Genomic DNA, 23,767 nt, shown 5'->3' on the forward strand with positions numbered 1-23,767 from the left:
CCTGTTGTGGTGGGCCACGGTCGAGTTCAAGCTTGGTCTTGCTTCAAGGTGACATTGATTCTGGCTGCTCCAGGCTGTCTCTCCTGGGTTCTTCTAGGCCCCCTTTGGTTGGTTCATTTGTTGATCCATTAACTCATCTGGCCCTGGGCTCTGGGAAGGCAGTGGAGGAAAGATGGATGTCTTGCCCTCCGGGAGTCTGGCAGAAGAGTAGACAGGAAACGAACACTCAAGTGCTGGGAAGAGGTGTGTGGGGGGCGGGCCAAGGCCAGACTCCTGGGATCCACCCCCCTATACCCCTGCTCTGCACCTCAGTAGGTGGACAGTGCAGACAAGTCATGCAGAGCAGCACCCAGCATGTGGTGCAAACACACAAGAAGGGACTACATTTAGACCCAGGGAGATGCTGCCCAGGAAGTTGTCCCTAAGGAGGTGGCATTTGGGTGGAGACCTGCACTGTAAGCAGGACGAGGCAGAGAGTGGCTCTGAGGGGGTAAGAGAGCAGGTTCGGGAGAGGAAACAGTATACAAAGGTCACCAAGCACATGGCTCCTTCCAGCAATGGGGAAGTCCAAGGAGCCTGGAGCACGAGAACTAGGAGAAGCCCAGCATGAGGTGAGCTATGACGGGCGCCAGGTGGCCATGCCTGGCCTCGGAAGTGATGAGAATCTAGGCCTCCTTTAAAGGGTGCAAGGAGTTGATGGGATGATTTGGGCACCCCCAACTGTGGGCATGGCACCTCCACTCCCGCTCTCGTCCTGTGGCCCAGACACCTATACCCTGGATGACTCAGAAAGGTAAGGCATTTAACCACGTGACTGTCCACCTTGGACACTATGCCAGAGCCAAGGCTAGTGGAAGGACAATGACTCCAGGGTCACAAGTGACTATGAGTGGAGTGGGCTGACCTGGAGATGGGTGACCACAGTGCCCAGAGGTGTGAGGAATGGCTCCTTCAGGATGGGGAGGGCTTGGAGAGTGTTTGGAGAGGAAATGCCATCTGAGCTGCACCTTGAAGATGAGTCTGTTGGAGGAAGGCCACCGCAGTCATGAGGCCGGGGGTCCAGAGGTGTGAAGGGCATGGCGAGTTAAGGACCAAGCTTCAGAGGGAATGTTTTATTGGGCTGTATGTCTCCTGGCCCTAGAACATTCGAGCCTCCTTAATGACCCAGACAGTGGGTGGCTGATTGGAACCATATGTTGGAAGTCTGGTGGTGCAGGAGGGAGGGGCCTTGTTCCAGACTCCACACCGAGGAAGCAGCTTGCTGGCTCGGACCCTTTACTGCCCCCCAGCTGGGAGGGGACGACACTGCGACATGCTGTTCGAGTCCTTTTTCCATGAAGAATTCCATCCTCTGTGACAGACAGCAAAGAAAGGGCCAGGCTGTGACTTGTCTCAACTCTCTGGTGCATCTTAGACGTGCTATCCCAGGAGATTTCTGCACCAGAAAACTAGTCTTTAAAAAACCTCCTACCTGCCCAGGGACCCAGGGGATCCTGTGCCCTGCGCTCCCCTCTGGCCTCTGCTGCAGCAAATGTCTCCTCTCAGGGGCTCAACTCCCAGTAGCCACCTTAATCACATGGTTGAAGCATCTATTTTGGTTACATAAACAGAGTTGTCTGCATTTGGATTCGGGGCTGGCTACAGGAATTTGTAAACAGTGTGGTGTACGTGTTTCACAGAAGGTTGCCAGGACTTGCTCCCTTTCCCACTAGCCTGTTGTCCAGTTTTCCCTTTTATAGAGAGTCTGGCTGGGAAAGAGAGACAGAACTTATTTGGGAATGGAGGACAATCTCTCAGGCAAATTCCTCTTCCTCCCCCAGTCACCGCGACCTCCTTTTCCTCAATTTTGAGGTCTGATACAAAATTAAGACGGCTCCTGAGTTATGAATCTCTCCTACCTGCGAGCCCCTCATAAACATAAATATAAACCTCATGGGAAATAAATGGGGGGAGATTTTATTCCCAGCAGGGTAACAAGGAGTTTTGAGTTTGAGGCAGATTCTGAAAACCGTTGGACACTGTTGTCCTTATCTGAGCCAGGACCTCGTGTGACATCATGATGCCCCATTTGTCCCCTTTTCTACTGCCTCCTAGGGGCTTTCTTGAGCTTTCAGAAGGGGCTTATAAGGCACTTGAGTGATGACAGTTGGTGGCCCCAAAGAAAAGAGGAGCATTCACTTTTTTCCCCTTTCATTTAATAACCATTAATGAAGCATCTGTTTGAATTAGATGCCATGTTCAGCACTGTGGGCCTTAGAAGATGTATTGATACAACATGAAATGTTGGCATCAAAAAACTGCAGTAAAGGTGGAAATGTTAAGAGTCCCATAGATAGATTTGGGATGGCAGAGGAAATTGGGCTTCACTTTATCTATGTTTTCTGAATGAATGAATGAGTGAATGAATGAATGATAGGTCTGTTATTGAGAATGAAGCTTGCTACCATGGTTGAAGCTGAATCTCAATCTTAATGCAGGTTAACTTTTGCTCAAACTTGAAACTAGGGTTACAAACCACACTGCTTTGCCTAGGACCGAAAGGGTTCCCAGGACAAACTAGACCAAGTTGGTCACTGTACTTAAAATTCAAAGAAAAGAGAACTAGGAAGAAGAGAAGTTCTGTACAGGAAATATGCAAACTAGGGAAAACAGCCCTTCCAGGTCACTGGGACATGAGGCATGTATAAAGCAGTCGTCTTTCTCCATTCGTGGGAGAACGAAGAAAAGGAAAACAATCTGTCCACACAGAAAGAAACGGGGGAAATTAGTAGGTTACAAGATCTTGAGCATTGACAAGCAAAACAAAAAGGCTTGAGTTCTTAAAACATCCTCAAACAAACTCAATATTAAACAAAGCTATGGATGTGTTTTAACTGCATCTGCACAGAGAACTGCAAAGGCTTTTAATCACTCAAAATGCTCTAAGGGTCTGCAACACATCTATTTAACAGAAACATCTGTATTCAGAAAATTTGAAGATAGAATAAGCAGCATTTTAAAACAATTGATGTTTAGTGAAAAGATTTTATATTATACCTAGATGTTGCATTTCTTTAATTTTTGCTGTGAGATGTATCCCTTTTAGAAAGGCATGCAGATGTTAATAGTGATTTTTAAGGAAGCAGGGATGTCTGCTATTTTAATAAAGAACTTAGTGCTAGAAATGGTGCCATTGGGTTGGAAGCATTTGCCATGACATGAGAATCAGCTGAGGGCTCCTGTGAAGTCAGGCTGGTCGCTGGATTAATGAAGCTCTGCTCTGGAGCTAGCTGGCTGCCACCACAAAATTTCAGGTATAAACCCAGGAAGAGAGATGCACATTGCACATTTAAGCTCGGAAAATGACAGGAAAAGCCACTTCTATCACCAAAAACATTTTATGCATTTTGTACTAGAAGGGGTTATGCAAAGGAACAACCTAGACTTGGTTCCTTTATTCCCAAACTTTGGAGTCAGAGCTTATGACCTTTTGTAGACATCTCATCTGTCAGATGGGGTTCCTTGTAACCACTTTGCAGGGTTGACATAAAGACCAGAGCCATGGTGTCTAAAGCTCGTCATACATTGCCTGGCACAGAGCAGGTGTTCAACAAATGGGAGTAGCTGAGCTGGTGGCAATAGCTGTTGATATTACTGATGGGCAGGAGGCAGGGTGAACCTAAGGAAGCTGGCTGTGTGCTCTAAGTTCACATTGTATTTGAACTTTGTTGCTATTAGTGATTTCCTGAGACTAGATAATGCAGTGTTGCTTTAAGAGTCCAGCCATGCAAGAATCTGAAAGTGCAACTGGAGCCTGGTCTCGCTAATGGAAGCAAAGCACAAGGTCAAATTTCCTGGGCAAGACTTTTCCCAGAGGCATGAACAAGGATCTCAGGTCCTGCCCAGCCTTTGGCAAGTTTCCAGAGATGTTGTAAAGAGGAGACAGTTCTACCTGAGAGTGGACAAACAGGGAAGGTGGTAAGGATACTAGAAGGATTGAAAGAGGGATATATGAGGGTCAGGTCCTTTTTCAGCTTCTTGGTTCCTTCTGCAGAATCAAGGGGCTGGACCAGATAATCTTTAAGGACCCATATAGTTCCAACATTCTTGAGTCCTATGGCTTCATGACCAAGAGGTGAAAAAAAAAAAAAAAAAAAACCACAGCCTTGCAGGTGAGGATTTGGAGCAGCTGGAACTCTCACTCACTGCTGGTAGGAATGTAAAATGGTACAGCAATTCAGGAAACAAATTAGGCAGACAGTTCCTTTAAAACTAAACATGCATCTGCCATAGAACCCAGTGATTGCACCTTTGAGTGTTCGGCCAAAGAAATGAAAATTTATGTTCATGCCAAAACCTATACATAAACATTCATAGCAGCTCTATTTGTAATAGCAAAAAAAGAAGGGAAACAAATCAAATTTCCTTCAATAGGTGAATGAATGGTTAAACATCCCTATGATGGAATACTACCCAGCAATGAAAAGAAAGTAGCTATTGATCTACAAGACAGCTTGGATGGATCTCAAGGCCATTATGCTCAGTGGAAAAAAGCTGATCTCCAAAGGTTACCTACTACTATGTGTTCTTATTTCTATCACATTCTCAAAATGACAGATTTATAGAGAGGGATATATAATTAGGAGTTACCAGGGGCTAGAAATGGGATAGGTGGGTCAGCTATAAAGGGGTGGCACAAGGGAGATGCCTTGATTGTGGTGGTAGTTCCCGAATCTATACATCAGGTAAAACTGCATCAGCCTACACACACACACACACACACACACACACACAATAAAAGATGATCAGGGCCATATGTGACAAGCTCACAGTTAACATCATACTCAACAGTGAAAACCTGAAAGCCTTTCCTCTAAGATCAGAAACAAGACAAGGATGCCCACTTTTACCACTTCTGTTCTATATAGTGCTGGAAGTAGACCTAGCCAGAGCAGTGTGGTTTCCCCAAGGAGGGGGACCTGGGGGGGCTTTTCCTGCCCTGAACACTCTCCATCCTGGGCTTCTGCCTTTGAATCAAAAAGAGAAGTTCCAGAGAAAACCTGCTCGAAAATCTGCCTAAACAAAGCTCTGGGAGTAAGGAGAGATGCTGTCAAGGATAAACCTGTCTGAAAAAATGATATAGCATCTAACAAATATTGGATAAAAACATTAAGTGTTTTTATTTCCAAACAAAATAGTTTAGTCTTCCTATAGAACTAAAATACACACAAGTGCATGTAAATATGGTGAAATCTGAATGTGGTCAATTTCCTACTTTTGATTCTATTCTACAGATACGTCCCATGTTACCACTGGGAGAAGCGGGGTGAAGGGTATATGGATGGAATTCAACATTTTTGCAATTTCATGTGAGTCTATAATTATTTCCAAAAAAAAATTTTTTTTGAAGAAGAGAAATGTATAGAGTGGTGGTATCCATTGTTCTCTAAAATTAAAAAAAAAATAGAAAAAGAAAAAGCGAACCCCCAAGCCTTTCTAAGGGCTGTTGGCAGTGGACGCAGACGGTGGAGAGAGCTCCGCCTTTCCAGGGCCGACAAGGCTGCCCTTTATTGTCGATGCAGAGGTGAAAGCCTCTGTCTGGACTTTGCCTGCTGTTTTGTGAGCCCGGCGTGCTTGGCAGCGCTGTGGGGACACGGTGTGGCCACTTTGAACATCACAGCCTCTGAGTTTTGATTTTCTTTCTCTAGCCCTAGCAAAGGGGGACCTATTGTAAACAGCCTACCTAATCAGGCTTGAAAACAAAGCACTGGAACGTGGCCATCAGGAATCCTCCAGATGCGCACAGTAGGTTCTCCTGGGCCATCCCCTGTCTGGGTACTCAGTCAAGCTGTGCTGTCTCCTTAAGTTTGCTAATCGGAAGCAAATTCTCAAAGCTACCACATTTTGCAATCCTGGAGAGGTCTGGAGATGAGTTTTCTCTAAGACAAGGCAAAGAACCATGGGTTTGTTCTAAATTTTCATGAAGATGGAATGCTTTGAAAGATTTCCCAGGGGAGCAGGAGCCTGGCTTTCGTGGGTGTCATCACTGAGGGCAAATCTGGGGGCATCAGGACAGTGTGGTTTCCCCAAGGAGGGGGACCTGGGGGGGCTTTTCCTGCCCTGAACACTCTCCATCCTGGGCTTCTGCCTTTGAATCAAAAAGAGAAGTTCCAGAGAAAACCTGCTCGAAAATCTGCCTAAACTAAGCTCTGGGAGTAAGGAGAGATGCTGTCAAGGATAAACCTGTCTGAAAAAATGATATAGCATCTAACAAATATTGGATAAAAACATTAAGTGTTTTTATTTCCAAACAAAATAGTTTAGTCTTCCTATAAAACTAAAATAATTTCTATAACCCATATGTTTTCATTGTTCTTCAACATTTCTCTTTTAATTTTTTTGATTTCCTTTTTTATAGTCTATATGTAAGGTGCATAACATGATGTTTTGATACATATATACACACAGTGAAATGATTACTAGAGTCAAGCAAATTACCATATAGTTTTACATATTTATATTATCATTAACATATCCACGTTCGTGTGTGTGTGTGTGTGTGTGTGTGTGTGTGTTGTGTGTGTATAGTCAGAGCACCTAAAATCTACTCTCATAGAAAATTTCCAGTATACAATGTTTCCAATAAATTTTCTTAATCAAAACAAACCAACAACAAACACCACACATCTGGAAAGGATTACGCTGGATCCTTAAGAGGAACTGGGTTCTAAGCAGAGACCCAAAAGGCAGGCCTGATTCTTGGCAAAACTGGAAAGCAGGCAGTTTGCACGTGAGAGCCCTCTCTCTGGTCCCCTGGTTGGGTTGATCTGCTTTTTCCCACAAAAGCCCAGTGGCCTGTTACAGATCCTGGGGAAATGAAGCCCCCATGGCTGCCCCCTGCAGTTCCAGGCCTTCCTGCTTCACCTTCCCGTCCAGTGTTAAGCCTGCACATCGGTGGCCTGCACACGGGGGATCTTTTCTGTTTGCTTTCTCTTCCTCTTTGAAAATCATCTTCATAAAACAACCCTAATATAATGGTAAGGTGCCATTTCACTCCAGGTTAAGGCACCGGGGAAGAAATGCTACCAGGGACTATAAGTGACACACAGCCCTCAAGATCTCTGGGTTACATTCACTTTCCATGAACAGAAATGAAAGACCATACCCGCCACTAGGTCCATGACATCTGTCATTGTTTACTTTGGGCATCACTGAAGTTGAATAATGTCAAGGAAAATAGAACACAGTGAAGCTGAGGTGGCCTTTGGCTTTAGAGTGTAAAATAGGTCCCCTGATTCTTGGTGGCAAAGTTCTCAATTCCAGCAAACGAAGCCAGCAAATCCAGGAGCGCTCTGGGCGAAGGCCCCGTCTGAAGAGAGTAAACTTAAACAAAACGTGCTTTGCTCTGTCACTGGAGCGGCCCCAAAGCATCCTACAAAGTTGCTTATTTCATTATTAAACAAAAGAAACCCCACATGTTTTAAGAGTCCTTGGTGAAGCCATGTTTGTTGGCAATAGCCGTGCTTGTTTGTAGCTTAGAGAAGAAGAAAATTCTGGTAGTTCCTCAGTCATATCGTGTTATCCACTCCAGAATCTTGTCATCTCTTCTAATATTCTGACCTGGATGTAGAGAAAGTAGAGGCTCGGTGTGTAGCTGAATGAAACTATAAGGGATTCTTAGAGCAGCCATTGCGAGCTCTTCACAAAACCATCGTGCTCACACTAACATCATCAAATAAAGCTTCTTATTTCATGAGCTCCACTGGAAACCTCAAGTATTGTTAATGAAAAAGTGAAAAGTCTACCATCATTTTCATTGGAATAATAATCTTGGTACCTTGTAAATAGATGGGGTGGTTGATTTCCTCACAGCCATGATTTGGGAACATCATTTTGGGATAAAATGAGAATTTTTGTTCAACCAGACACAGAATGAGCCATACAGGTAAGGTCCCTGTTGTCATGAAGCTCAAGTTCTATTAGAGACAGGAAAAGAAAAAAACATTAAAACAGAATAACTTCAGAGTTCAAAGATGCCGTGCTCAGCTGTGCAGGCTATGCACAGACTCCATTCACTCTGTAGTCTAAATGAATGCTGCCCCCTGGCTTGTGCACTGCCCTGCCTGTGCAACAGTATGCGGCAGCCCAGCACAATTCAGATAGTAAAAATTGCTACCAGGAAAATAAAACAGGGTGACCAGTGACTGGGTGGCAGTCAGTATTACAGATCAGGTGGGCAGGAAAAAGCCTGTCTGTTTTTTCTTCTGTCAATTTCTGTCCTTATTTCAAAGCTTCATTTATTTTATATTTTTAGTTTACTTTATAGTTAAATTTAATTTATTTTCTATCATTTTCCTTTTTAATGAATGCATTTATCCTATAAATTTGCCCCTAAGATCCACTTTGTCTGCATTGCAGAAGTTTTCATATACAGCATTTCCTATATTATTTAATATCTTATTTCTATGTCTTCCTCTTTAACAATGAGTTAAGTGGTGATGTATTTATTTTTTGGTTTTCAGATATGGAAGGGTGTACTGACTATATTTTCATTGTTGATTTACCTTAATTGCATTGTGGTCATGGAATCCAGTCTATATAAAACCGATATTTTAAAAGTTGGTGAGACTTCATTTGAGAAGCACATAGTCAATTTTCAAAACTATTCTATGGACACTTGTAAAGAATGCATATCATTTATTGGTTGAGTGTAGGGCTTTCTCTATATATCTATGCAATATTGTTAATTCTATTACTCAAATATTCTATATGTTTACTGTTTTTTAAAAAATCTATCAGTTTCTGAAACCTAATTCCTAACATCGTAGATGCCTTAGTTTCTTGTAAATCTGCCCATTTTGCTTCAAATATTTTGAGTCTACGTACATACCCATGATTTTACTATCTTCCTGGCATATTGTTTCTTTCATTAAATTTTAGTGACATTTAATATCCTACAAATTAGATTAGATTAGATATAAATTAGATTAGATTAATATCCTATAAATTAGATTACATTTCTGCAGTTTAGCCTTACCTTGGTTTGTTTTTTCTTCACTTTACTACCAACTTCTTCTGTTTTTATTTTAGATGTATATTTTTAAAGAAGTATATAGCTAGATTTTATTTTGTTTTTCAATTTAATAATCCTAATCTTTTAATATGTGCTTATTTTGTTTAAGGATATTGTGATTATTAATATATTTGGATATTGTCTTGGTTGGGGATGCTATAACAAAAATATCATAAACTGGGTGACTTATAAACAACGAAAATTTATTGCTCACAGTTTTGGAGGCTGGGAAGTCCAAGAGCAAGGCCTTGGCAGATACAGTATCTGGTGAGGGCTCCCTCTCTGGTTCACAGATGGTGCCATATCCCTATGTGCTCACGTGGTGGAAGGGGCAAGGCTCTCTGGGGCCTCTTTTACAAGGGCACTAATCACATTCATGAGGGCTCTACCCCCTTGACCTAATCACCTCTCCAAAGCTCCACCTCTTAGTAATATCACATTGGGAGTTAGGATTTCAATACATGAATTTTCGGAGGACACAAACAATCATGCCATAGCAGATGTATTTCTACCACATTATTTGGTGATTTCTGTTTAAAACTTTTTTTCTTTAAGTGTTTTCCCTACCTTGCTTTCCATTGAATGGATAAAATATTCTACATTGGCTTTTATTTAAACAAGAAAATTAATTTTGCTGCATTCCAATTTATAGATTTTATTTCTGTTTCTCTCATAAGTACCCATACATTTTTAACATGATAGTGTGTACCATGTGAGGTCAAAAGAACTATTCAATGTTGGAATAACTCATTCAAGCAAAATGGCAGAGCCTTCTCTTAAAATTGGATTTTTTGGCAAATAAATTTACCTTTTGTATTATTTGTACAATTTTATTTCATTTTCAAAAGAACATCACATTTTGCATGAAAAATTTATTTTTATATTCTGCTTGTGTAAAATAAATATATTTATAATGCAATCAAGTAAAATTGAATGCAAAGTTTTTGGATATATGTTTATGTGCATTTTTTTCTGAAGAGAACTTATTAATGTGTACCAGATTCTCAGAATTCACAACTTAAAATGGTTAAGAACCACAGGTTCAGATCTATTCTAGGTAAGACAGGGGTTGTGTACCACTGGCCCTAAAAGACTGTGGGGAAAAAAAGTTTCTACCATCAGATGTATTTGGGAAATGCTGCATAGAATAGCCTCCTCCTGGGATTTGCCATGCTTGGATCATATTAAAAGCTCTAAGAACTTCTACCATAATGAAACCTCTAACTTTGTTAAGCCAGAGTCACCCAAGTTAGTTTGACCTCAGAACCCTTGTTTCTGGTGTCATTTATTAGCTCCCCCCAAAAACAAACATGATGGGAAATGGGGCTCTAGAATATTCTCAATCTTTGGATTATGCCAGAGTTCAGGGAGCTGTTTTATAAAATTGCTTCTACTGAACTCCATCTTGACTTGGGATTTCCAGCCAATTTTGAGGAACTTCGTAAAACACAGGCCAACAGTCAGAGATGTTTAGGTACCCTGTTCCTCAAGAAAGAGGGAAAGAGGGATCCCAGCCTAGGAGAGAGGTAAAGAGAATTCTCAGGATGGTGGTGAAGGGAAATCCCAAAAGGACAGCTCTATGCAGGCTTAGGGAGCAACCAGTCCAGGGTGGAGTAGGAGGATGGAGCCCCTGGGGATGGCTCTAGGGAAAAACTGAAACCGATGGATTATGTGATGAGGCAGGCCAAGCAGGAAATTGTATTAAGGGCTTATTACTTAGCCATTGAGGGCTACAGGAAGAGGTTCAAAGACAGCTAAGTAAAAATGACAATAAAATAAAATGAAATAAAAAGAGAAAGAGGGAAAGAATGATTACTACAAGAAAAAAAAACTTGTATAGGACAGACGTAATTACAGTTCAGTACTAGGCTCATCCAGTAGCAATAGTTATATCACCATACCAATGCAAACTCTAAAGTTGGATTTAACCCTAAATTGTGATGTAACTATTAATATACTGGGAGGATATGGAAGAGGGAAGAGGGTGTAGCCCTTGAGGCTAATATCCTCACCTACCATAACAAGAAGTCAATAGGTAGAGTAGCCAATGTATCCATTGTAGGACACCTCCTAGCAGGACTGGCCTGAGGCGGAGAGGCACTGATTTGAAGATCTCCAAAGAAAATTATCCAACTTTCTGCATTCCTCATTATTTGTCATTAGCAGTCATGTTCTATTTAAGGAGTCTTGTTAGCCTATTGGCTTGTATCCCTAAGAATAGTACCTATAGCTGTTCTTAGGTACTCAAAGGTAGACTCAACAAGAAACAAAATCTCCTGTAGCTCTTTTCTTTTGAAAGAATTTTGGGTTTTGTTAGTGCTAGATGTCAGACCAGATAATATCTCTTTTTAAATCCAAAAGCAGGCTCAACTCTTTGAGTTTTATAAACATATACCGTATGTGGGCAGAAGAGCTCTGTAAAGGTGTGGGCTGCCATTCGATTTGCAAAGAGAACATTTGCTTTAACATACCTTGTTTTCTGGGCAGACCATTTTACTCTCTTCTTGGGGATGATGATGTCAAGTGCATCTACCGAGAGCCTCTGCTGTACAGATCGAGGAGGCTGAAGGCTGTTGGAGAGAAACGTTCAACAACTCTTTTCCCTTCCGTTCTCCTCTCCACTCCCTAACTGATGTTGGGTCATATTTACACTCTGCATCCATTTCTTTGGGTCCCCATTTCAATTAGCAATAATCGCTCCTCGGATAAACCTCACTGGCTGTGATACTGCCACTGCACAAAGGTCTGGGTCCCCACTTCATTCCAGATTCTCAGTCACAGTTTTGCGAATTGTGTAGTGAGGTATGGGTAAGAGCTTTCTAAAAATAAACCATTAGGGAGCCGCTCTTCACCTGTTGCTAGAATATTCTTTTGCTTGGTGAGGTCTGCTCAAGCTCTACTTTTCACTGGCATGTCTTCTTTCTTATTTCTCTTAAAAATAATAGCAAAAGCCACTATGTATAGGGCGCTTCCTATCTTACCTGTGCTGGGTTCCGTACTAAGTGCTCTATGTCCATTATGTCATTCAATTTTTATGACAACCCAAATGAGGCAGGAGCTCTTTATAGCGCCATCTTACAGGTGAAGAATCCAAAGACCAGGGACGCTACGTAATTTGTTCACCTGGTTTGTCAGCCTCGGTGGCATACTGCCTTCTAGTTCTGCCTTTAATGACCACAGCCTAGACTTGCACACGGCTTCTCCTCCCCTTGGAACTTGGAGAATTCTGGGGTGAAGTTAAGCAGTAAGAGCTGCTTTAGGAGTGAGGAAGATTGGCCTCTGTTCCCTGTTTCTACCAGCAGGTGGCACAATCAACCAGCGGAATTCTCATTCGAATGTCTGACTTCCACTTCTATGGGGGCACCAACAGCTTTCAAACTGCTGTTTTCTGGCTGGGTTTGTCTTACCTTGGTCAGTGAAGGCAGTCGTGAGGACAAATGGTGCAATGAGAAGCCAGTGTGGTGTTACAGGGATCCTTGTGTTTCTTTGGAATGCACCTAGTATGCTCACTTTATGGTAATTTTATAGATCATTTTAAATCTTAGCCATCTTCCTCTTGCTACCCCGTGTACTTCAAGCCACATTGTTCAAAGCTCCGTTGAATGAGCAAATCCAATTTTAAAACAAAGATAAACTTCCTTTTACACAACGACACAAGTTACAGAGTAAAGAGCAGCTGTGTGACCTTGAAGTGATTTTGATAGCTGTTGTGAAGCCTCACTCCTTCCAGTTCCAAGGACTCCCACAAATTCTACTTGCCGAAAGAATCTTTTGGTAAATAGAGTTTATTTAGCTCTTGCTAGGACTTTAAGTATTTTGTTGGACTTGCTTCCATCCCCTCCCTATAGTACCTTTGTGACCAGTTTCTCTTTTACAAGACAACAATGTGACCAAGTCATTTGCAGAGTGTCCCAGAGAGGGGTATTTAAACAAAATTTAGCTTACAGGGAGGCCTTCAGAACAGGGGCACCTGCCTGAACTTATACTGGCCTTCTCCTCAACCAAACACCCACCCACAGATGGCCACACTCCGCTCCTCTCCCGGGTCCCCTTGACCCTGTCCTTTAGCTTGTGTTCTGACGGGGAATGGTGCTGCCCGCCCAGGCTGCCCCGAGGGCAAGGCTTTTCCTGGAGAGAGATGCTCACACCGCCCAGGCCCTGCCTTGGCTGGAGCTGGCATCTTGGGGCCCCAAGAGGGAACCTGTGCCACTCTGCCCAAAGCCACACTCCACTTGGGCACACCCCATCAGGCACCAAGGTTAACTCCCAACTGCCACGGGGAATGGTGCTGCCTGCCCAGGCTGCCCCGAGGGCAAGGCTTTTCCTGGAGAGAGATGCTCACACCGCCCAGGCCCTGCCTTGGCTGGAGCTGGCATCTTGGGGCCCCAAGAGGGAACCTGTGCCACTCTGCCCAAAGCCACACTCCACTTGGGCACACCCCATCAGGCACCAAGGTTAACTCCCAACTGCCAGTCAGTATTTAACTTTCCACATAAGATTAGATTAAACATTTGGGTTCACAAAAGCCTGGGATTGCAGACTGCAGTTAGCGAGGGCTTAGCTGGTCACAAGCTGAAGGTCCTCGGCAGGCTGAGGTTTATGTCCGACCCTGAAGAGAGCTCGCTAGCTCCAGCCAGAAGGTTCAGAACAGCCCGGCTTTATAAAGGAATTTCATATGCTCACACACCGCATAGGTACGTTTTATTACAAATTCTTCTTTTTTTGAGGAGTTACATAACAAAGTTACCTATTTTCCTTTTCCAGAAAACTATAAAAGGAATGATTTTCCTGGTATATGACCTAGCTTTCTTGCCCTTCCTTCCTTCCTACTTTCCTTCCTTCCTTCCCTGTGTTTACCTTACTTATTCCTTCAGTGACTGCTTTTGGGTAAAAATTTTGAACGTTTTTTTTTTTTTTTAATGGGGGATTCATGGGGATAAATGAAATAAATATCTTTTTCTATTCTTGATATGAAAATGAGAGACATTGATGCCTTTTGTAAGCCCGGGTGACACTAATGACCCACCATCTTTCAAGAAATGAGAACTGTGGACTTTGGGGTCAAATGAATGTTACTTTCCTTATAGTGTCCAGATTGCCCTTGTCATGAATCATGCACATCTGTGACAGGGACAGCTGGAATTAGGATATCATTCTGTAACTGGGAGACAGGTCACAATTAATGAGGTGGGTAAGCTAAGACTGTGGTCTTGGTCTTGTATCTTTTACCCAGTTGAGCCGACCAGCCACAGGCAATGGAAACAGAATTACTGGAATGTGTGACCTCTGCTAGGACAATCAGTGCTGGGCACTGGCCTGGGTGACTTGGGTTCTAGTCCAGGCACTGTGGCCAACTTGAGAGCCCTGTGATCTTGGACAGGTGATTTAAGCTCTCTAGGCTATGTTATTCCACCTACCAAAGACCAAACCAATCCAAATGATCTCTGGGGGCCCACCCTTAGTGACTCAGCAAGAACCATTTATTGGAAATTTAGGTCCTCTTAGGTCGAAACACATAAAATTGCCAATCTTTGACCATTTCTAACCTATAGAAATGGTCACTTCATGATGGTTCAAAAGAATACAAATAATAGTTGTCTTAGCATTTCTAAAGTAAATGCCTATCATGGTATTCTATTTAGGGGTAGGATAAGTATGTATACCAAATATGGGTGATGTCTACTGGTTAAATAGTTATTCTGGGAATCAAAAATTTAAATCAACCCACTTAAGATTTGAATATATTTTGGCATAATGTCCTTCAGTGAAATTGCTTTCACATTCTATGATTTGGTTCTTTCCTGTAGTCATGGAACAGACACGGGCTACTCAAGCCACATCCCATGCGTCAGTATTCAGAAAGGGGATCCCCTTGGACCTTACTTTTTCAGCCTGGGCAAGGGTCAGCACTTAGCTGTTTGATCCCCACAAGCCCTTCTCATCTCCGTGATTAAGTCTTATCAGAAAGCACCTCCTGATCTGCCCAGCAGTGGGCCTTTGTCCAGGTTAGAATTGCTGAACAAACAATGGACAGTGCTGGCCACTTGGCTGCAAAGGGCTGGCGAGTGCTGCCATGCCCGCACCTGGAAACAAACCCAAGTGACTCCAGTGGAATTCAGCACTGAAGTCCCTTATCTCAAAGGTATTTCATTGGAGACATTCTTGGACGGGCTTTCGGGGGGCCCAGGAGTCCCATAAAATTGGATGTAGAGCTCCGTATGTGCACGTGTATGCTTTTCTGGGGAAAAATAAAATAACATTGTTTTATTTTGTTTTTCAAAGGATCTATCACAACCTCCCCCCGCCCAATTAAGAATCATTGTTCTGGTGGTTTCGAATTGAATTCCGCAGAGAGGAGCTGTCATTCATTCACCAAACATTCAGTAACGATCTGCTCTGTACCCACCACTGTGTAGGGCCTGGGACCCAAAGATGGACACAACCATCCCTGCCTCCAGCAGCTCCAGCTCCCATGTCATCATGATTCAAATTTCTTAATCTCTCTAAACATCATCAAAGTAAAAAATTCAGAGAATAAATGGGTAATAGGAAAAAAAAAAAAGGAAACAAAACCAACATGGTAGTTTGCGGAGGAGCACAGAAAAGGGGTGTCTGCCTAGACTTGGGGAGATCAGGTAGAGTATTGTGGAGGCACCCACCTGGGTTCCTAAAACTACAAAAGAGAAAGAACTATGTCACCTAGAGTCTGCAAACACAAACTGTATTTCTTTCTCCTCGTGCAGGGTGACACCAGAAGCAGAAGGTTATGTCACTGTTCCCTCCTCTTTCCTTCCAGCTCTGTCTCCTCCCCAATACTTACTTCAAGTGACCCATCCCTTTCCAGCCCTTGAATCTTAAGGCTTCTCTGGGGCATCCGGTCTCAGTGGCCTTGCTAAGTATCAAGACATCCCTCTCCCATGCCCGCTCCCTCGGATGTGCAGACAGTTGCCTGCATTTCTCACATACGGAGAGAAGCTCATGAGTTACCTTGATGAAAATGTTCATAGAAAGATGTGGATAGTGAACGTGGCCTATCCTGTGGCCATTGCCGTAGAGTATTAGGACCTTTCCTTCTTTCACTTAAAGGAGTCACTGGGGGAGCTGCAAGCTCAGTGGCACAGTCCACGACAGAGCTACGTGGGTGGCCAGGTGGCAGAAGAGTGCAAATCACTCAGGAGCTTGTGATGCTGCTGCCTCTTTGGGGAACCCAGGACAAGGCAGGGCCTCTGCGACCCAGCGCGTACATAGAACTCCTTCAGAGAAGGACTGTCCAGTATCCAACAATACCTAGAATAATTCCAGTCTTGACAGCACCCCAGGGAGAACACGACAGGGCATCTGACTCCCTACCCAGAGGGTCCCCTTCTCTGGTTTTCTCCTCTCCCACGGTTACCCAGGACCGTCTCACACACAGCTCCCCGCAACGCCCACCCCTAGGGGTGTTCTGGGCCCACCACCAGCCCTTTGTCAATTAGCTCTTCTGGTTCTGTTGTAGCCGTCCCTATGCGCTGCCCAGTTTTCCAGTTTGGCTTCATAAAAGGAAACTGAGCTTTCTCTAGAGGGTGCCGCTTCAGGGATGTATGAGCTGGCAGAATCACGATTTTCTTTCTCTCTCTCTCTCTCTTTTTTTTTTTTTTTTGAGACAGAGTCTCGCTCTGTTGCCCGGGCTAGAGTGCCGTGGCATCAGCCTAGCTCACAGCAACCTCAAACTCCTGGGCTCAAGCAATCCTCCTGCCTCAGCCTCCCGAGTAGCTGGGACTACAGGCATGCGCCACCATGCCCAGCTAATTTTTCTATATATATTTTTAGTTGTCCATATAATTTCTTTCTATTTTTAGTAGAGACAGGGTCTCACTCTTGCTCAGGCTGGTCTCGAACTCCTGACCTTGAGCGAGTCTCCCGCCTTGGCCTCCCAGAGTGCTAGGATTACAGGCCTGAGCCACCGTGCCCCCGGCCCACAATTTTCTTTATTGGATGAAGCTGTGGAGATGGGTTGGAAGCCACAGGAGGTGAAAACACTCACAGGTGAAGTGATCCTGCCCCACAGACTTTTCCAGATTAACCCCACATAGCACTGAGGGCGGGGGTGAGGGTGGGCTCATCTATTGATGGAGGAAACGAGTGTGAACTCACCCATAATGGGCAGACTTTGTCTTTTCAAGGGTAAAAGATCCAGAGGCAAAGTCTAGTGTGGATTAAAGCCAGCTCAGCTCCACTCTTTCACAGTGAGCTGTATTATTTTAAGAGGAAAAAAAGCTTGTCTCTGTTACATTGCTTAGAAAATGTGCTTTGTGTAGCTTGGGGCAATCTGATCTATTTGTTAAGTTTCCTTCCAACCCACTAGGCTTTGTATGGTGAGGAAAGGGAAAGAACGATCTTAGAGTTCTTTGAATAATAGAACTTAAAATGTTAGATTGACAAAAACGTACTGTCTTGGTTACAGTAATTCTCAAGGAGGTAAATGTTGGGAAGGCATATTCTGTGGGACAAATACGTGGAAGTTTATTTGTGTCTCTTTCCCAGAAGGGGAGAGCTAAAACCTCTCTTTTAGTGAAGGAAAGCAAAGATGCATGTCAAAGAGAGGGGACACTGCTTTCCGAACAGTAGTAGGCAGACCCACCATTGGGACCTTTGAGTTTTACTGGGTAGGTCAACCTGCAGGTTCTGCTAATCCCGGGTTTACTCACTGTGTTGCTTCCAGTTTTGATTACACTGACTTGCCCCCATCTATGAACCATGTTCAGCCCCATTTTCTGAGCTCTCTTATCTCTTTTTTCATATATGTTGCGACTCTTTGCACATTGCATTGTCATTTATTTGTTCTTTTTCATGAAATTAAGCCTCTGAGAGACAGAGTTCCTATCATCTCTGCATTTTCAAAGCCTAGCACGGTGCCTGGCACTCTAATTCATTCCTCAAACATCCATTGAGTGCCCTCTGTGTGTCAGGCTCTGCGTCTGACATTTGCTATCCCAGGCTTGACAAAGGTGATGGACATAGCAGTCGAGTGGTGAGATGAGACCCTGAGCCAATAATTCACACACACACACACACACACACACACACACACACATTGTGTAACTTAATTCCCACATATATAAAGAGTGCTTTTGAAGAAAAAGATTAAGATGTTATTGGAGAAAAGTGGTGGTAGGAACTGATTTAGAGTCAAATCACGGAAGTCTTCTCAGAAGAAGTGACAATTAGGCTGGGACCTAAAAAAACAAAGAGGTAGCAGGTGGAAGAGGAGGACAAAGGTATTCCAGGTTGAGGGAATAGAATGTGCAAATGTCCTGAGGCAAGAGAGCTTACTGACCGGGAGGAAAGAAGACAGGTGTGAGCAAATTGTGGTGAGCAAGAGGTAACGGGGGAGGGGGTCAGGAGCTTGCCAGACCAGGCTGGGGAAACCCTGTTAAAGAATTAGGCTTTTATTTTAAGAACAACACGAAACTATTGCATCATTTTAAAAGCAAGGAAATGGCAGGATCCCATTTCTGTCTTAAAAAGGGCACATTGGGCAGGGCATAGTGGTTCACGCCTGTAATCCTAGCAATTTTGGAGGCTGAGGAGGGAGGATCGAGTGAGGCCAGGAGTTTGAGACAAGCCTGAGCGAAAAATAAATCAGACGTGCTGGTTTGCTCTTGTAGTCCCAGCTACTTGGGAGGCTGAGGCAGGAGGATCGCTGTAGCTCAGGAGTTTGAGGTTGCAGTGAGCTATGATCATGCCACTGCACTCTAGCCTGCATGACAGAACAAGGCCCTGTCTCAAAAAAAGAAAAAAAAAAAGGTGGGGGGAGCACATTGACTGCTATGCAGAGCAGAGAGGGGCACATATAACCCCAGTGAGATGGTTCTGGGGGAGTCGTTTGTATTGCATTGCATCAACCAGGTGGGAGATGTTGGTGGCTGGGCAGTGCAGTGGGATGAAAATGAGAGATGGCTTTGGAAATATGAATGATCTCTCAGATTGTTTCTTTACATCACTTACATAAAGTACTTCTTTAAATGTAAATATACGTACTCCTCCTTTGAGGATACTTGGTATAGGGCACTGCCCAGACATAGAAGATGGAACAAATTGGAAAGTCTGTCAATGCCCCTTGCAACCTTTTGCCTCAATCTTATATCTAAAGCCCCACAATTGTCTAAAAACAGAAACTATACATGAGTCATTGCTTCATTCAACTGATATTTGTTGAGCATTTACTATGACTGTGGCATTATTCTAGCTGTTGTGCGGTTACTGACCTTTTTAAAAATAAAAGTAATGCAAGATTACTGATGAAAACTTGGAACATGGGGAAAGCATAAGGAAGAAAATCCATGTCTCTAAGTACACCACCCACTACTAACATTCCGATTTATTGACTTCCAGTCTTCCCGATTTTCATATGCATGTATACATTTGTTTACACATATAATGATATCAAAATGTGTATGTGTATATATGTCCTCCATTAAAATTTTATTGTAAAATAATTATGCATGCAAAACATGAATAAAATATATATAATCAGCTTAAAGGCTAAGAAAATATGTACTCAACCAATGATCAGCCAGGTTAAGAGGTAATGATATTACTTCTCCCCTTGTGTCTCCCTCTCTTCCTCCCTCCCCTGAGGTAGTCAGATGCTGAAAGGACCTGTTTCCTTAACCTTGTTCATCTATTTTATTATTTAAATTGCAGCAGAAGGGAAACATGTCTACTTTATCTAATTTGACACAGACCCTGGAGGATGCCTTCAAAAGGATTTTTATTACGTACATGGACAACTGGCGCAGGAACACAACAGCTGAGCAAGAGGCACTCCAGGCCAAAGTTGATGCCGAGAACTTCTACTACGTCATCTTGTACCTCATGGTGATGATTGGAATGTTCTCTTTCATCATTGTAGCCATCCTGGTGAGCACGGTGAAATCCAAGAGGCAGGAACACTCCAACGACCCCTACCACCAGTACATTGTGGACGACTGGCAGGAAAAGTACAAAAGTCAAATTCTGAATCTAGAAGAATCAAAGGCCACCATCCATGAGAATACTGGTGCAGTAGGTTTCAAAATGTCCCCCTGATAATGTAGAGAGGCACCAAACCAATATACGAGATCCAGATATGAAGAGATGCCAGTGCCTCGAAGCAAGTCCAGATTGCCATTGTTTGGAAGAAAGTGAGTTCCTTCCTCTCTGCTGAGAATTTTCATGGAGATTATGTGGTTGGCCAGCTAAGACAGATGACATTTCAATTCCAGTGATTTATGTTTGCTTATTGGAGGACTATTTTGTGCTGAAGTCCTCTTTTACTTTCTGGGCAATGTAAATGTCATTTTAATCAATGTCAATAGTGAAAATAAAGCCAAATTGAAGTAAAGTGCTTGGGCAGTGGCAGTGGGATAGAAAGCAGAGATTTACAAATCACTGAATCTTCTTCCTCATCATTTGTATGTGACAAATTCAATTTATAAATAACCCAGATGTACTTTCCAGAAGCTGAGTTTCAAAATCTATCACTTGCTCACTGGATTGACATAGGAGAACTTATTTATTATTTCATGAATGCTGAGTCTGAAGTAATGAATGAATAGAGCCATGAGGTGACTTTATGTTTATTATTTTCCTGACATTTAACTTATTTGGAAGTCTGAAGACAGAACAAACATTTCAAAGGGCAAATGATCCAGACCAGAGAAGTCAAATATTTAAGAACTACCTGGTACAAGAGAAACATATTTTTAAATGAGCATTTAAAGTTTTGCAGAAAACTAACCTTTAGAAATTCTTGTCATTTAAGAAAAAATAATAAAAAGTTATGTTACTTTATAAACAACTTTATTGCATTATAATTTTTCATTAATGTTTGAGGAAACTACAAGTACAGAAAGTGTCTAATTTGCTGATGTCTGTTGAAAAGCTAGACAGTAACTGCTTAACATTTTGCACAGTGGGGTGCACAATATCATGGAATGTCAGGGCTGATCATTCTGCTGTTGACAGACCACTTCATTTACACAAGAGAAAACCACAGTCCACTGAAATTAGATGATTTCATTTGCTAACTCAGTCAGGCAACATCGATCTACTTGGGTCACTGGCCTAGACCCCAGGAGTACAGACATGCACAAGACTGTGAGCTGGGGGAACTCACACAGCAGTGAAGGAGTCAGAGAGTGAGCATTATGATGACAGAATGTCACAAGGGGCTACCAGAGATCAACACAAAGTGGGCAGAGCTGGCACAGGGACAGGAGGGCAGGCCAAAGACAGGGCAAGGTCTCCTCTCTCAGAGCAGCTGAGAGTGGGAAGTCAATGGCAATAGATGTGCATGGCCCCAACATCTTTTAGCTTCATGCCTCCTACTTGGCCATGTTCTTTCTCCCCTGCCCAGCCTGGCACAGCAACTGTGTACAGGGCTTCAAGCCTCAGGGAACTAAGACACAATTCAGAAAAGGAGCTCTTCTCCAAAGCATGCTTGCAGGACTCCCATATCAACCACAAGCTTTGTCTCTCTAAAATTACAGAGTGAGATACATACGAGGTATCTGTTTCCTAATAACAGACTTGCCATTATGCTAACAGAAGCATTCCACATGGTGTTTGAGAAAGCCATTCATATTCCAAGAGCAGATGTGGCAAGAGTGGCCTCCTCCCTCAGATCAGAAACCCAGAAATGCTGTCGCACACAGAAACACGCATCCCAGAGAGCCCAGCGCAGCAGTCGGGCTATAAATCCCAGGCCTCTACTCTATATTCAGACAGGGATGTGAGGTTTCCACCAGGTGACAAAGACTTTCTCCTTAAACCAACAAGTCAGGCTCCACTGAGCCCTCTTCTTGACTAGACACCAACCTTGGCCTATAAAAACTGCAGACCCTTGGCACAAATGATTTCGTCCACCTCTGCACATTGAGAGACTTGAACAAACACTAGCATAGTTTCTAACAGCTAAAGACTGTATCCTGAGGGTGACTCCAGGCCCCCTTAAAGTGCCTACCTGAGAAAAGTGAATGCTGCCTGGAGAATTTACTATTTTTTCCAGCCAAAACCTGGTGACAGGCAGATAGGCCCCTGAGCCCCCTCTTAGAGCAGTTACTTTAGAAAGCTTGCAGTTATAAATCCTTTCTCTCCCCCTTTGAGATGTAAATCTTCTACCACACAGAGCTGTTTTGTTTCTTTGAAATGCAAACATTCAAACTCTCCCTGCTGGGTGAGGGCTTTGCTCTAACTTACTGCCCCCATCACAGATAGAAGTTAGTTTCTCCTCCAGGTGTGCACCAATTAACAAACCCAGATCACACTGACCAACCCCTCCCACTGTTCATACATTGTCACTTCCCTGACCCTGCTCCAGCCCTGCCCCCATACTCAGTCACCTCTGCACAAATGGGAGTTGACCCTCATTACTGAAGTTAGTCTATCCTTACTGCTTTAACTAGTATCTGGCTTTGTTTACCTTTGACACAGGGAAACAATCCAAGGGAAAAAATCCAGCTTTTCCTAATTAAATACATTTTATTTTTATCACTGAAAGTATAAGTGATAACATAGCAGGTTATCAGTCAACTTCACTTTCGGGAAGTGGGAGAAAAGCCGGATCTTTACAAGCATGTTGGTTGTATAATGGTTGAACCATTTGCTACATTTTGCCACTCCAGGATCAACTCCTACCAAACCCAGGCTTTCTACTTTCAGCCTGGCACCTAAAAGTGCCAGTTCAAGCAACTTGCTGTTTTTCTCTACACCATTTGCTTTTAGAGTTCCTTCTGCTTGGTCTGCTGGCTCCACGTGACCTGAGTACCTCTTATTCTTAAAGCATAGCTCGGAGGCTGTTTAAAAAGGAAGCCATGGTAGTGGCTGATCTGATAGACTCTAGATTCAGATTACCTAGGGTCAAGTCCCAGCTCTGACACTCGTTGGCTTTAAAAATCCTGGAAAAAAAATTACTTTAATCTCTTTGTGTCTCCATTTCTTCATTTGTGAAATGGTTATACAGGTGACCCTTGAACAATACGGGTTTGAACTTCGCTGGTTCACTTATACGTGGATTTTTTCAATAAAAGTTACAGTGTACCTGCCTCTCCTATCTCCCCTTCCACTTCTCCCACCGCTTCTGCCTCTGCCACCCCAGATAGCAAGACCAACACCTCCTCTTCCTCCTCCTCAACCTACTCATGTGAAGACAACTAGGATAAAGACCTTTATGGTGATCCTTCCACTTCATGAATAGTAAATATATCTTCTCTTCCTTATGATTTCCTTAATAATACTTTCTTTACTCTCGCTTATCATAAGAATACAGTATATAATACATACACAAAATATATGTTTATCGACTGTTTGTTTTTGGTGAGGTTCAAAGTCATAGGTAAAGTTTTGACTGCAGTGCCCCAAACCCTGAGTTGTTCAAGCCTCAACTGTAATTATTGCTAATCCTTTATTAGCTTGTTATGAAACTTTTACACAAGAGCCTCAAAGTGCTTAGAACAAAGCTATTTGTGTTACCTTCTCCGGGAAAACTTCCCTGGTCAACAGATGCAAAACCCCACCCGTTTGCTCTCTGCGAGCATTCCGTCCTGCTATCCTTGTATCTCGGGAACCAGTTTGCCCTCCCCATGGTGCAAGGACCGAGTGGGCTCCAGCTCTGCACGTGTCTACGAAGCATTTGTTGAACGAAGACATCTGGGAATCTAGTGTTGGGGATCCCCACTGTTATGCCAAAGGAAA

At 43.2% G+C, this 23,767-nt stretch overlaps 1 protein-coding gene and 1 pseudogene across 1 annotated transcript; one reads left to right on the top strand and one right to left on the bottom strand.

Annotated features, from left to right (window-relative positions):
• Positions 1-11,713: 11,713 nt before the first annotated feature.
• On the bottom strand, positions 11,714-11,797 carry LOC123631050 (annotated as a pseudogene).
• Positions 11,798-13,601: 1,804 nt separating this feature from the next.
• KCNE2 (potassium voltage-gated channel subfamily E regulatory subunit 2) lies at positions 13,602-20,640 on the top strand. Its single transcript, XM_045558204.1, has 2 exons — positions 13,602-13,746; positions 19,739-20,640. The coding sequence occupies exon 2, from the start codon at positions 19,751-19,753 to the stop codon at positions 20,120-20,122; it is 372 nt and encodes a 123-aa protein (XP_045414160.1). The 5' UTR covers positions 13,602-13,746; positions 19,739-19,750; the 3' UTR covers positions 20,123-20,640.
• The last annotated feature ends 3,127 nt before the right edge of the window (positions 20,641-23,767 follow it).

This window comes from Lemur catta, chromosome 1, assembly GCF_020740605.2.
Source record: "Lemur catta isolate mLemCat1 chromosome 1, mLemCat1.pri, whole genome shotgun sequence".
Lineage (NCBI taxonomy): Eukaryota > Metazoa > Chordata > Mammalia > Primates > Lemuridae > Lemur > Lemur catta.